The 15148-nt window shown below is 43.2% G+C and overlaps 1 protein-coding gene across 2 annotated transcripts in view; it reads left to right on the top strand.

Moving 5' to 3' along the window:
- SLC13A1 (solute carrier family 13 member 1) overlaps positions 1 to 15148 on the top strand; it is a 309760-nt gene that overhangs the window by 158042 nt on the left and 136570 nt on the right. For both annotated transcript variants that reach the window (XM_086966833.1, XM_086966838.1), the window contains one exon: positions 7490 to 7528. In XM_086966833.1, coding sequence (XP_086822959.1) covers positions 7490 to 7528 — 39 coding nt within the window. The remainder of the gene's footprint in view (positions 1 to 7489; positions 7529 to 15148) is intronic.

Consider the following 15148-nt stretch of genomic DNA (forward strand, 5'->3'; position numbering starts at 1 on the left):
GGTGGAGTAGTTGGGGGTCCTACTGTTGGTATAATAGGGGACTGACCAGTGAGGGCACCGTGTATGGATCTTGGGTAGTACGTCTGGTCTGGTATTTCTCTACTAAGGAGATGTTATGACGATTGCTCATGGGGGCTAGTGGGTTGGAGAGAGGCCGCCAGGTTTTACTGGCAGTACCCGCCAGTAATTGCCATTTGTACTATAGGACCGGTTATTTGTTGGGATCTGGGGATGGGGAAATAAAGAAAAGCAGATACTAGATCATTCTGCCGAGCAGGTGTCGTTGCTTCTCTGGTGCTTTTCCATGTGCCGCACTCTCTAGCTATCGCCGCCCGGCCTCCGGGATGTGGGCTAAATGGCTGTGTGCTGCTTACATCACGATATCTGCAGGTCAATTATTGATGGCGGGACGGTTGAAACAAATGGCTGTATGTTTTCTAACTCTGCAGTAAAAATACAGTTAAAAAAAATGGATCCCCCAACGAATTTTCAAGGAATTGAGATCATTAATCACCAAATTTCTATGGGGTCACGGTAGGCGGAGAGTAGCGCTGACCACGTTACTGAGACCTAAGGCTGTCCCCGACTTTGAGCTTCACTATTTAGCGGCACAGCTACAGGTCCTTACACAGAATGTTGCGGTAGAATTTCGGGGTCCTGACCTGGCACGAGGTAAGGGGATACAGAGGCATGTCCTCTCGTACATAGTTATGCAGCAGAAACTTAACTTACAGGATTTGACATTGGAGGAGGAGACCTTGAGGTCATGCTGGAATAGAAGTCAATGTAGAGTGGGGGTGACACATCCCTATGCACCAGAATTCTCTTTGGGAATGCTGACTGCATTGTCACACGGAGGGGACTGGACCTCACTCCTGGACGGGGAAGAGTGGTATGGGATTTATATGATGAGGGCGAGTTACTGCCATTCAGGGCATTACAAGAGCGGTATGGTCTTCCAGAAGGGAGTTTTCTGCTGCATGCGGCTGTAACAGCGGCAATACGGAAACACTGGAGGGGAGGACAGCTGGAGCCATTGACTACCATGGCATGCCAATATGTTGTAATGGCTGCAGGGACATTTAAAGCGGTCACTTGCCTACACTCCCGAATGTTGCTTGAGGGCCTGAAGCCATTAGAGGTTTTGAAACTGAAGTGGGAAACGAATTAGGGCGACCAATACCGGACACGAAATGGGGCCACATTCTTAGGAGAGCATGGAAGGGAAGCAGAAACGCAAGATTTCAGCAGGTGCACTTTTTCATATTGCACAGAGCATATTTGACCCCAAGGAAAATCCAGAAATATTTCCAGGCCCGAGATGCGGCATGCCCTAGATGCACGGCACCAGCTGTGGAACTGGAGCATATGCTGTGGGACTGTCCGAAGTTGGGAAATTATTGGTCTGAGGTAGGGACGCTCCTGAATGATATTACTGAAAGGCAGGTGGAGTATGCTATGGCGACATGTCTGTTACATTGGTTTCCTCACACAGCTAAAACAAAAATTACCAGCAAATTCATTGATTTAGGGCTACTACTGGCTCAAAGAGAGATAACTTGGCATTGGAAATCGAGAGAAGGCCCGTCGAGTGGGCGGTGGAAAACCGAATTATATAAGTGGGCCAGCAGTGAAAGTATTGTCAGACTGAGGCAGGCAACTCGAGCAGCCAACGACAAGAGTTTAAAGATGGCACGGGCATGGGAAGCGCTGGTACAAGCCTTACGGGATTCACAAATGGAGGATGAAGGCTAGTGAGTACGAGCATATGTACACGGTGATGAAAATTGAGCTGTGCAGTTGTCCGTTAAGCTTCTTTTGAATAATGGAAATGTATGCTTGACTCATGCCCACACCTATTGTTAAAAGGGGGGAGGGATCCGAGGGGTTAGTTGGGAGTAACTATGAAGACATGTCTGATGGTTAAATGTAAAATGGTTTATACGCTGGTTTGTGTACCAATAAAACCAATAAAATATATATTTTTTTTAAATCAACCAAGATGTACATTGCAAAAGAGTGTGTGTGTGTGTGTGAAAGTCTAGCACATACAAAATGAAAAAATACTAAGCATAGAATAAATTCAAAATCGTTCCCACTTTGTATGTGTGCTGCAAAGCACACATGTTCAATTTGACAAGTTGGAGAAAATACAATTCTTCTGCTTTCTGCCTCTCTCAAGGAGACCTAATTGTTTGGTGGAAAGTTCTCTTACAAAGTTTTCCTTACAAACGTTCTGTTCAGAAGAACACCAGTATAGCATCTATGTGACGCCCACTTCATGCAAAATAGTGCAAAGCGCCTCATAGTGCTACTTTGTGTTATTTAAGAGTTACTGTTATGCTGGAAAGTAGATTTTAAATCAACACTTTGGGTCGGTGTGCATCATTGTTGTTAAATTTGGCCCATAGTGGGTAAGAATCCGCAAGACACCGAAGAGGTGCATGTTTAAACAACCTAACTCTGATTATTTTTTTATAAAAGGTCCAGCACAGAGGTGTGCAAACACCCGGAAGTGAATTGTGTAAAAAATGTGTGCATCATTTTTGCCCATTTCAGGTTTGGAGGATACTTTTGTTTGTTGACTCCTTCGAATTCTAAATTGGAAAGCCCCTCCTGGTCAATCGACGTCTGAAACAGTGCAGAAACTTGGTCGCAGCTATATAGAAACCCCTTCTCCTTGTTTAGCTTTACAGACAATTATCAAAAAAATGTAATGAATGCTATAAATTCATTCCACCCTATTTACAAGCAGGTACTTTTTGGATTTAAATGGTGCATAGATATCTCAAAAGCAACAATGAAGCTTTGGAGGGTGCTGTGCCTGGTTGCAAAGCGTGATAGTTTGCAAAAGCGCACTTTTTTCAAGTGTGCTTGCTTTCTTAATTGCTCTGACATAGGACATCTTTTAGAGTTTGGCAGAGTGGGAGTAATGCCCCAGAATCACCTTCCTCCCGCCCTACCATACCTGTAGTTCCCTTGAAGCATTTAGGGATACAAAAACCAGTGGATTATCATTGGCGGAACCTCAACTGGCTCCGCTGAGCATAGCTTTTAAGCAGGTGCTCCATCTGCGACAGGCTCCCTGGGTCATAGTCGCGTCTGCCCCTGCCCTATGGCTAGTGGGTCAATCAGCATTGGTTTCCCATGCCGGTGTCCACCATGCTTCGCTGACATGGACAAGAATAATGTGGGATGTGTCCCGACTCACAGTGAGAAAATTCTCAACGTGCTACACTATTACGACACTGCGTTTCAAAGATCCTAATGGCCTTTTCATTAAATGTCACTTCACACAACTTTATTCCATTCTTTAATGTTTAATTCTTCTTTAATGGTTACAAATAAAGTGATTTCAAAGTAAAACTTAATCGTGCGAAGATCCCATTGCACAAACCTTTAAATTACATGCACTACTTACAGCACCAATCCTGGTAGCTAAAATACCTCTCTCGTTCAGTGATCTTTTCTCATTCTTTTTCAGCACACCAAGTTAATTGAGTAAACTCAGTAATTTGCATTTGTCTTGCATAGAACACCGGTTTACCTAGTGACCCGGGAGTGTTATTGTGTTCTTGTGTCTGCTGCAATCATTGGCAAAGATTAACTCTACTAGTAAACTGAAGGAATCAGCTGCTTCAGCATGTGTTCTTTTGTGAAACATTACCCAGCTGGTGTCAGAGGTCAGGCAGTGCTGTGCAGGTGCTCATTACAGCAAGCCAATGTCCCAGTTGACTTGTCTACTCCAGAGGTTGCAGGAGTGGACATCTGTTGGATAATCCCTCCTGGGCCTCCTAGCCCAGAAGAACCAGCCTCACCTGGGCTCCTCTTTACCAGTCCAGGAGATGCTGCACAGAATAACAATGCAACTTCCTGAGTCCCTGTACACCAGGGCAATGTTTCTCATGACACAGTGCCCTGGTGCAGAGCTCCTGAACCAGAGCTCCCACTGGATGTCCTTAGTTCTGAAACTGGAAGCTTGGCTGCGATTAACGGCAAACCTGTAGAATGTTCTGGGCCTCAGAGACCACAATTCAGAGAAAATTCATGGAGAAAGACCTAGAGAAGAAAAAGACAAAAAATGTATTGACAGAGAACTACAAAACTTAAACTAAAAAACGAATACCTCACTGCGGTTACAATTAACTAATGTCTTGATGGGTCAAGTCTTAGAGTGGATATTCATTTTGGCAAGGAAATAAAAGTGAATGGAGGGTGCTCACTGATATATATGTCAAACGGTCTGAAAAAATCACCATGCATCTTTGTAGAAATGCAGCAACCAGACTCTGGGAAGTTTTATACAGTCCCCCTTCCCCTCTGGAGATAGGTCCTTGCTCATAAAAGTGTTTCATTAATAAATAAACGAGCATTTGCAATGCAATAGGTCTCGCATTACTGAAAGGTTGAGATACTGATGTTGCAAATAATAATGCAGCGCCAATAGCTCAAACTTTCAGTAATGCAAGACCTAGTGCATTGCAAATGCCTATTGTCTTACGCAACAAAAGAAAATCTTAGGATAAAAAAACTATAAAAGCTAGCCCCCCAAAAAAGAACGACAGTGTCCATCAAATGCACAAATTAAGTAATTCCACCACCCTTTTAAAATTTCACAATAACCCAAAAAGAAATTGAAAGAAACTGCGTATAAGCATTATGTCGAAAAGTGTATGAAAGAGAACTGTTTCTAATGACTACCCCAACCCCATATGTATATTTTAATTTTGTGTGCAGTTTTAAATGCAACAAACTTATCCCAAAGGCACCAGAGCACTTTACATGAGGACCACATTACACAAGATCAGATTTCTTACTTGGGCACGGGATGTTTCTGTGATGTGCCCAGAATGACAGGGTGTTGAGCTGACGCCTAAACTCCAACCTGGATCCCAAGATGGCAGCTCAGGCCTATAGGCCACACTTCATTACAATCAAGCGAGCAGTGCGAATTGATAAAAGTGGCACAACACTTCGTAGGTAGAATTCTAAGGACATTCTGTATGGTTTTTATTTTACATATGTGTGCTCCGCTCGCACTCTGTTTCACATTCTTCGAATGCCGGTAAATACAAGAATAGGAAATGCAATAGGTGTGCATTTTGTGTAGGAGAGTCATAATAGGTAAACCTCGGAGCCCTACACATGAAGCACGTAAAAGCTCTACTGAGTGAAGCCATACGACATGTGTCTGTGTGAAAGAAAGCTAATATTGAAAAAGTGCTCTTTGTTTCTGTTGGCCCTGTACTTGCCTGTTTTTAACGCTTTGGCGAATTTAGTGTCCGGCCTACACTAAGACAGTTTGATGAAATCCTTCCACCAGAGAGCTTGCAAGTCACGAACTGGAAAAACACCGCCAAAGCAAACTTCAAGAACTGAATGAACTAAGTTACCTTTCTCAGAGGAGCAGACAACATAACCGGGAAGTTTTCAAAGGAACACAACTCTAAGGAGGAGGTGTGGGAACTCCTCGACGCACACCTGATGAAACCCCCGGACACACAGCAAAGGGGCGAAGCATTAGCTCCCATAAACCGGTGTTTCTCGCCATGGTGCACTCTAACGACCCCAAGTTGTTTATCAGCCAGGACTCCATCGACCCCGAGCAATTGATGATTATGTCTTACGCGATTAATTGCCTTTCTGCTTTCATCCTGTCTAAACAAAGCTGACATGAGCCCAACAGAAAGCTGCAACTGAGCCCCGCGTGTTTTAGTTTGTGCAGTTTTATTGAAACCTATCCATTGGGTGAAAATTGAAAGTGAGTCATGAGGTTGCTTTTTTTCTTCCTCGGAAACAGTGACTTCCCACTTTACGTACCTATCTGTGTGTGTTGTACGGAAAGCTTTTTCCTCTGGTTCAGAGTTTGCGTTCCTCTTCCAAAATAATTTTTCGCTCATTATTTTCAAATTTCCTTTGTGCAATACTCTAAATGAGGCAGGAAAAGGTGACTTGTGATATTTCATATTTTTGAATACCGAAGTTAAAGGAAGAAACATCCATAGTGCTTAAAAGACGTGTTGCTTGTACTGCGTATACTAGCCGCTGAAAGTAAAGAAGGGCTAACAAACGAGTCCAAACTGAGTTAACCTACGCTTGAATCTTCGCCATCTGTAGGTGGAGATTACGGATTACCCATATTGAAATGGTTGCGGCGTTTCCTACCTTGCTGGAGATGTCTGTTGCCTGACGTTTTAATGCACGAGGCGGCTGTATCTTTTGGCATGGAACAGCGGTTGCATCCGTAATGCTTAAGGGCCATATCTATGAACACATTTTCCCATAGACACAGAATGGGTAAAACCCTTTGATACATCTGGCCCTAAATGACGTGTTGTGTCTAGCAAACTGCGTATACTAGCTGCTTACAGTAAAGAAAGGTTAACAAACTACTCTAAACTGAGTTAACCCATGCGTTAATCTGCACCATCTGTAAATGGAGATTAACGCTCCCTACTTTGTAAAGAGTAATAGTGACTAGGCTTTTGCTTTAGAGAGCCTTGGCTTCTGGAATCTACTGGTAGCTAAGGGCCTGGCCTAGAGTTTAAGGAGGGTACTCTGTTCATCAAGGAGGACAAGAACATTACACTCGCCACACTTAGGACTACCATTCACCGCATTTAGAGATGATCATTAGCCCAGCAGTGATGTCTGTGTCTGGATAGAATCTGATGTCATGGCAATTCCTGCCGACGTACATAACGTTTGATGGAGGTGTGCTATTGGTTCTGATGGCCATGCACCAAACGTTTACCAACATTTTGTTTTTCAGAAATTAACTCTGTAAATGAGAGTTTGTTAATGAAAATGAAGAAAAAAAACTAATGAACTCCTACACTCTTAGGGTTTTTCCCTAGGTGTGGGCTATTATTTGCTTTTTTCTGTCCCTCACTGCCAGGTTTTAGAAAGAAAATCAAAATGTCCACCCTAGACAGGGCACAGTGTAATGTCCGTCCTCCAATAGCCCCATCTCCATCGATCCATTGAGGATGCTTTCTGTTGAGATGGTTAATGGGGACTCCATCGCCAGAATGCTTACAGTCTTCTTGACCCTTAATAGGGTGAGTGAACGGTCCGTTTGGGGGTATTCTACTGCATTTGCGACATGGTAAGCTGTCCGCCAAACACCAAATTACACCCTTAATGTGCAGACTCAAGACGTTTTTACATCCAAGAAAAAATGTATGTACTCTTGTTTTCATATTAGGAAATCCCACATTTGTTTGTGTTTGAACGCTTTTAGCTGACCTAATTGAAGGCAAAATGTCTGGCGTTTGATTGTTGTTGTGGAAGTTAGCTGAATGAGTCAAACTTTTTTTACAGCCGTTATATAGACACATGCAATTGACTTTATAACATTTTCTAATCTATATTGGCATCATAAAAGAAAAGAAAATGTCAATAAAAAAAAATAATAGACCAGTCTACACTGACAACGACATTGTATCAGTCATTGAACTCACATCTTCATATTTTGTTCAACTTGCAGGTGCATGATTCGAGCTCTTTCAACAATGAGCACACCAAGGTAAGAGTGTAAACCAAAGTTTAGTTAACCGTTTGTGGGTATGATTTAGTGTGGCAGATGCCACATAAGGTAAGCAGCATAGTTTTTCCAAATTGGTTATTTTTTGGGCTTTATTACATTTTAGTTGCTCATGGGGCTTGGAACTATTGCATCTGATAAAATGATTTTGAGCTCACTAAGAGTTTCCAATGCTACAAGCTGGTGCCCTTAGAAGAAAAGATCTTTGCGAGGAGACAGATTTTCTTACTGTCTACCCCATCAGGAATTTTAAGGCCCAACAAGTTACCCAAACACGTTTCTTCGTCACATAGTCATAAAAGCACATACAAATGTAATATTTACAGTGAAAGTGTCACTCAATTGTACACAGAAGACTGTTTGGTCAATGGTTACAGTTTGTGTGTCCCTAATAGTTAATGGATTCCTAAAGCAATCTCTTGGTTCTCAATTAGTCAAACCTAACACAAACAATTCATAGCTTAAAATAGTTTATATAAAAAATTTCGTACAAAATTCATAATAAACACTGTAAATAGGAATATATAATGTTGGGGAACGTTAAAATATGGTATTTGATCCAGTTGTCTAAAAATCAATAAATAAAAGAAAATATTAACACAGTTTAAAAAGGCACATTTTTAAGTAGAGATGGACTTTGACCTAATTATCCACATCCATCCTAAGTATCGGGCAACTGCTAAGAATATAGGATATGAGGTATTCGTACGCAGTATCCTTTCAGATGCTAGGCTGCATCTTGTCCCCAAAAGTTTACATACAGGTCTCAGCCATACCGTGCGTGGGGTTTCGTAGGCTGGGCAGGCAAATAACATGTGCACAACTGATTCATTGGGGGCCAAACAACTAGGACAATTACTCTCACATACTTTATTCCACCTCGAAGTAAAAGACCTTAGGGGCAGCGTGCCCAGTCTCAGCTGAAAGTAGAGCTTCCTACCTAATTGTTTGGTGACAGTGTCCCAATATCGTTCATAACTCGAAACGAGTTTGAACTCCCATGAATTTTCCTGTTAAAGAGGATAAATCGCAGGCACTAAGGGCATTTAATGTAACCATCTCCCAATATTTTTCTTTTAGGGCCTTCTTTGTTGGAAAACAAGCTGTAGTAGGTTCGTCCCAGAGTGTTGACAATCCAATTTTAACTAGGATATCTTTTACGCCACGCAGCCAGCTAATTTTATGAAAGGTATCAGCTTTTATAATGTCAATGAAACCCTCTGCATATGATGACGATTCCGGGGTTGTCCACAATATACGCCAATACAACACAGTGTGTAGCTTTGCAAAATCATGGAGGGGTTTCCTCTCAAGATCGTAGAACAGCGGACAGAGTGGTGTGCTTTGTGGGAGATTGGTAATGACTCTCAGGAACTTTTTTTCAGATACGCTTAGTTTTGACAAGTTCTCTAACCCCCAAAGTTCTACGCCATACATCGCAGAGCTAACCACTTTAGCATCATAAACTTGAAGCACTGGTGTAATAGGTTTCGTCAGAGACCTGTTGTCCTCAAGGCGTAGGGCCCCTGACAACTGCCTATGTTCCCCGTAGCCATGTCAATCTGGTGGTTCCACTTTAAATCGTTTTATATGTTCACCCCTAGATATGTAAACTCCCTAACTTGTTCCAGGGGATGATTATTCATTAAAATGCCACCTTTAAAAACTTGATGTTGATTAAATGTCATAAGTTTTGTTTTCGATACATTGACTTCGAGACCACGAGCGGAGCAAAAATCCTCAAATACTATCAGGGCTCTTTGGAAATCAGTCGGGGTCTGCGAAATTATCAATGTATCGCCAGCAAACATTAAAATCATGATTTTAATCCCTGCTAGAACTGGGGCGTCTGTATTCACCCTTGCCATACAATCCACTATCCCATTAATAAACACAATGAACAAGGTTGGGGCCATAACGCATCCCTGGCGCACCCCCGCTCAACCGGAAAGCAATCAGTCACCTGGCCCTGAGAGTCCCATCTTATTTTTGCATAATTGCCCTCATGTAATCTCTTCAAGAGCGTCAAAGGTTCCGCAGGCAGCTCTAGATCTTGAAGGGTCATCCATAGCCTAGAGCGGGGGACGAGATCGAAGGGCGATTTTAGATCTACAAAGAGGGCATACTTACTGCCTTTACCCAGAGTCACCACCTTCCAGTATAGTAATACAAAACGGAATACCTGATCATTGGTACTTGTGTAAGTACGGAAACCAGCTTGCAGGGGTGACAATATACTATGCTCTTCAACCCAGTCATGGATCTTGTTAAGAATTAGTCTCCCCAATATTTTTTGTAGTGAGTCAATGAGACTAATGGGACGATAGTTCCCCTGCAATGATTTTTCACCTTTCTTATACACAGGGATTATTTTGGTTCCTTTCCAGGAGTCTGGTATTGGAGCTCCTCGGGCAATTGCATTAGCAAAAAGCAGAATGTATTTACCCCATTTGACTTTGTCATGAAGGAACACGTTGGCGAGGATGCCATCTAGGCCGGGAGCTCTCCCTCCAATGACAGCACTAAGGGCTGTCTCCACATCTTTGGTATTGAAAGGCTCATCTACAAAAAATACATATTTTGCCCCACCCTCTGACTGAGGGGGCAACATGCATATTGTGGTCCAAAATGTTTGATCCACTCCTCCTGCAGAACATGGTTAGTTGGCGATTCATGAATACTTAATACTTAATAATGGTCCAGAAGTGCTTACTATCCTTCTTGTTACTGGCCTCTTTCAGGTCCTGCCACCTCTTTTCGTCCCAGGAGCATTTTGCTTTGGCCATGGAGTTTTTATATGCCTGCCTAGCAGCACGTACTGTGGCTAGATTGCCACCTTTAATGGCCTTCCCTAAGAGAGCTGCTATCTGCCGGCAGACACTATTGTACCAGCGACAGGAATTCTGAAATGTTGCCTTCTTTGTTTTGTGGGCTTTTAGAAAATAAGTTCTCAAATGTAAAAAGAGGCTATCATGATGCTGGGTAACGTTCTCCATACTTGTACTATTGAGATATGTGCTATGCAGCATTATTAGGGCTTGGTCAACCTCCTTAGCTATTTTATCCAAGGCCTGTGGATCTTCAGCTACACTCGACCACTTAAGTCGTCTCATGTTATTCGTAGGGAACACCTCATGAGAGTGTAATTCAGACTCACTGGCGGACACTTGTTCGGACAGCCACCATTTGAAAGAAACACACAAGGGATTGTGATCGCTTTCCAGATGATCCCTCACCTCCATATCATCAACGGTGTGCCAGAGGTTCAGGCTAACGAGTATATAAGCAATCCTGCTTTCACTAAACCCGTTATTAAATGTGTTAAGCCCCAGCTTATCTTTGGAAGTCCTGCCATTTAGTGCCATTAGCTCCTTCTCTAGGCAGACAGAATTTATCTGTATTACCAGCTCTGTCCCTTTTTTTTAATAGAACAAGCTCTAACTAAGAAATTCCACACTGGGCGACTTCCTCTTTAGTGAGGGGCCAATCCTCCCTAGTAAGTGGCTTGAATGTTGTGTTAAGATCACCTACTATAACTATTTTACTTTCTTGGGAGTGTGAATCAAGGAGCTCATCTAAAGCTGTTAAACCTGAGACCTGCCTCTTTTTGTTCCCCTTGCATAGATGTTAAAAATATCAACTTTACCTAAAGATCCCAGATTTAATTGTAGTGCTTGAAGACCATTGCTATTGGCAGAGAGTTCCTTAATACTAATGCCTAATGATTGCTGGACCCATATGGTCAAGCCACCCGAGGGCGCCCTTTTGCTCCTTTAACTGCTGGCATATGATAATTTAAAAAGCCTTCCCGATATTGTGCAGTTAACAGCCACGTTTCCTGAAAGCAGCAAATATCGAAGAGGTCAATAAAGGCAACCCAATCTGAGAGAGTATTTTGGGGCCGATTCCTGCAATGTTCCATGATAACAAGGTATCTCTTTTTTAAATCTTTAGGGCTGGTTTTTGGGTCTGTGCAATTCTCTGTACGAGGGTTGCTAGACCTTTTAAGAGCCACAGGATCGGATGCATTTAAGGTTAGATTTTGGACGACCTCAATCGGCCCACTTTGAGCTCTACAAGATCAGGTCATTAATGGGCCACTTTCCCTAGATAATAGCTGGTCTACTCCCCTGTCAGTGCATGTTGCATGCACACCAGTCAGTCAGTCATTACATTCGAGAGTGGAACTACCTTTTCTGTTTACCTGTCGTGCATGATGGTTATTAATGTTACCAGCAGGGGGAAACTGCCTAAATTGAATGGACGTATGGTCAGGGGAGCAGGTTCTGAATCCCAGTGTCAATAGATTGTCGACTAAGGTTTCACTCTGCAAAGTTAACTCAATGCAATCTAGAGGATTGGTGAAAGAAGTGTGTCTAACTGCTTTCACAATGTCCTCCCTTATAACAGAGCGACAACCCCTTACATGCCGTGTATGACCTTGTTAGGCAGTGAACCTACACTTTCTATTTTATTTTGTCCCAGTTTCGGGACGTTCACGATGAAGATTTTTTCTGAGTTTTGTAAGACTTAGTAGTTGTGCAGACCCCCCTCTCTTCATGATTTACACTCAACCTGGTTGACTGTGTGCTAATATTAGAGGTCCTACCCAACTGCGGCTGACCCTGCTTACAAGTTGCACTAGTAAGCAGGGAGCCAGTTATAATTCTAGTAGTAGTCGCTGCAGTACTTCTAGCAGGGATCATTGTGGAGGAGATACTCTGCTTGACCACTTCACTACATGGGGGGGCAACTTTGCTCAATATCTCAGTTGCTCGCGGGATAGATGACTTGACCTGGGCAGGTGGCAAATTGCAAGTAATGTTTGTACTGCAAGTTGGACAGTGGGTACTGGGAAACTATCCCTGCATCAAAAGTTTGACCATCGATGTTAGATTCGTCGCATAGCTTTCAGGGTCCCCACTTCAGTCTTTAGCGAGTGGACTGCCTGAATAACCTTGTGGGTATCGGGAATGCAAGTCACTACCTGATTTTCAGCCTGGCCAATGGCATGTTAATACTTTGCACACTTCGCTCCTCCTGAGAATCAGACATAATATCAAATCTATTTGTACAAACAACTATAGGGTCAATTGTTATCGCCTGGGTACCATCATTTTCCAGAGGATTTTCAATGATGACAGTAGGAGTTAACTCCCTGGCAGGACTTATTTGACTCTTGCACTTACTCTCCTTAACACCCTTTTTGGGATCAAGAAACATATTGGGAATCACAGGACAATTGTCTGAGCTAATCCTAGTAGAGTGATCCAAACTTATCAGTGACTTGTCCCTCGCATGCAATTTTGGGTCGCAGACCAGTAAATCCTCATATTCCTCTATGAGTATATCAATGCAATCTAGAACACACTTGCTTGCTGCATGTTTGGGTGCTTTCCTAGCCTTTTTCTCTTTACAAATTTTGATGCCCTCACCCCTCTCCTCCCCCCTCCATAGTATTTCTTTTCCCCATCACAAGTTGATAGTATTGATTATAATAAAATCGAGACATCAACAACAAAAGAGTGTTCCTGTTCTGATTAAGGTGAAAAACAGCACAGAGCACAAGGAACCAACAAAGCCCATTTGGTTTGTTAAGAAAGCCCTCACTCACCGACCTGGTCGGTGACTTGCTTCATCATCGGGCCCCACCGGGTGTGACCGAATGCCACCCCGGTGTGCTGCGACGCCAGAGTTACTGCGGAGCTGGTTTTGTGAGGGTGGGAGGGCTATGTGAAAATTATGTGAATAGTGTGAAGTGGTGAGTTAAAATTGCCTTGTATGTATCAAAAAATTCATTTAATCAGAGATCATCAAGGGCAAGGTTAAAAAATGTGATGGTGAGTAAGGCCAACTAATTGGATGGTCTACTCCCACTAGCATTAAGTGACATTCGGTCACACCCGGTGGGGCCCGATGATGAAGCAAGTCACCGACTCTGTGCTGTTTTTCACCTTAATCAGAACAGGAACACTCTTTTGTTGTTGATGTCTAATACAGTTTGGGGAATAAGAGTGTTCATGACTCTCCCTATCTCTCTTGTTGTTTATCACTATAATAAAATCGACACAGTTGACCGTTAATAAACTTTAGGCCGTTTGTTAAATATCAATTATTACCACAATACCGGAAGTGAATGACAAATGACACTAGATAGTACCTAGTTACACTTGGAGAATCCCAAATAGGCCTGCACTGGGCAACACACACATGGGGGGCTGCCCTGTCTCTTCCTGGCAATTTTATTTAATTTATTTATTTAGTAGTTTGTAGAGCGCACAGCTACCTCCGACGGAGGTGTCCCGGCGCTGAAGACAGTATCTCGAAAGGTTCAGAGGGATGCAGGAGGGAGCGGGCAGATTAGATTAGGAAGAAGAGCCAGGTCTTGAGTTTTTTCCGAAACAGAGGCTCTGAAGTCAGGAATCTCAGTTCTAGATGTGATTCCACAGTCTGGAAGTGGCTACTGCAAAAGCCCTTCCTCCCGTTCGTACAAGGCGATAACGGGGGCAGATCATAAGGCGGAGATGGTTAGATCTGAGGTTTCGGGATGCATGTGAGAACTTCATTCTACGTCTCAGGTAGATAGGGCCTCAATCATTAAGAGCTCTAAAAGCCAGGATCAGAGATTTAAATTGAATGTGAAATCTCACTGGAAGCCAATGAAGTTTGATCAAATGAGGTGAGATGGAGTGACAGTAGGGGATGTTGCAGATCAACCTGGCAGCTGAGTTCTGAACTGTCTGTAGTTGATTTATGAGATACGCCGGGGCTCCGACATACAGACTATTTGCGTAGTCCAAGTGCGCGGTGATGAGGGCATGGACTACTGTCTTGCGTGAATCTAATGGTAATAAAGGGATGATTTTTTTTATCATACGGAGCTTTCCAAAGCAAGAGGTAGTGACTTTGTTAATTTGGGTCTTGCAGGAGAGGGCAGTATCAAATTGAAACCCTAAGTTACGGGCAGCTTTGACTGGTACCGGAGGAGGATTTAGTTCAGTCGGCCACCAGAGACTGGGAGAAGTGGGAGATATCTGATGAAAAAATAGGACTTCCGTCTTATCTGTATTAAGTTTTAGATTGTTAGAAGACATCCAGGCGGCAATATTCACCAGTGGCGAAAGTTGTGAAATGAGTTTTCGGAGTGATCCCTGAAGGAGAACACTTGCTGACTGCCGTCAGCGTAAAAAATTACTTTGACGCCCCACTCAGACACTTCAAGTAGAGCTGACTCGGTACTGAAGTCCGGTCTAAATCCTGATTGAGAGTCATGAAACCGCGAGTTTGACTCAAGGTAGTTGGACAGCTGCTCTTGTACCACCTTCTCAAGCACTTTGGCTGGCTTGGGTAGGAGTGAGGTCGGTCAGTAATTGCTCAGGCAGGTTGGATCAACGCCTGATTTTTTTTAATGGGAATTAGCATTGCGTGTTTCCAAGCGGAAGGGACAACACCTGAATATAAGGAGGAGTTCCAAATTGCAAGCTAGTTAATAGCTAACGGGGCAATTTCATTCATAATGACGGACAAGGACGGGCCCTGTGGGGCTGTGGATGTTTTTAAGCGCCTCCAGGCACGCTGTACCGCATCACAGCGGTCGACGGA

This window comes from Lissotriton vulgaris, chromosome 1_1 (assembly GCF_964263255.1).
Source record: "Lissotriton vulgaris chromosome 1_1, aLisVul1.2, whole genome shotgun sequence".
NCBI classification, from domain to species: domain Eukaryota; kingdom Metazoa; phylum Chordata; class Amphibia; order Caudata; family Salamandridae; genus Lissotriton; species Lissotriton vulgaris.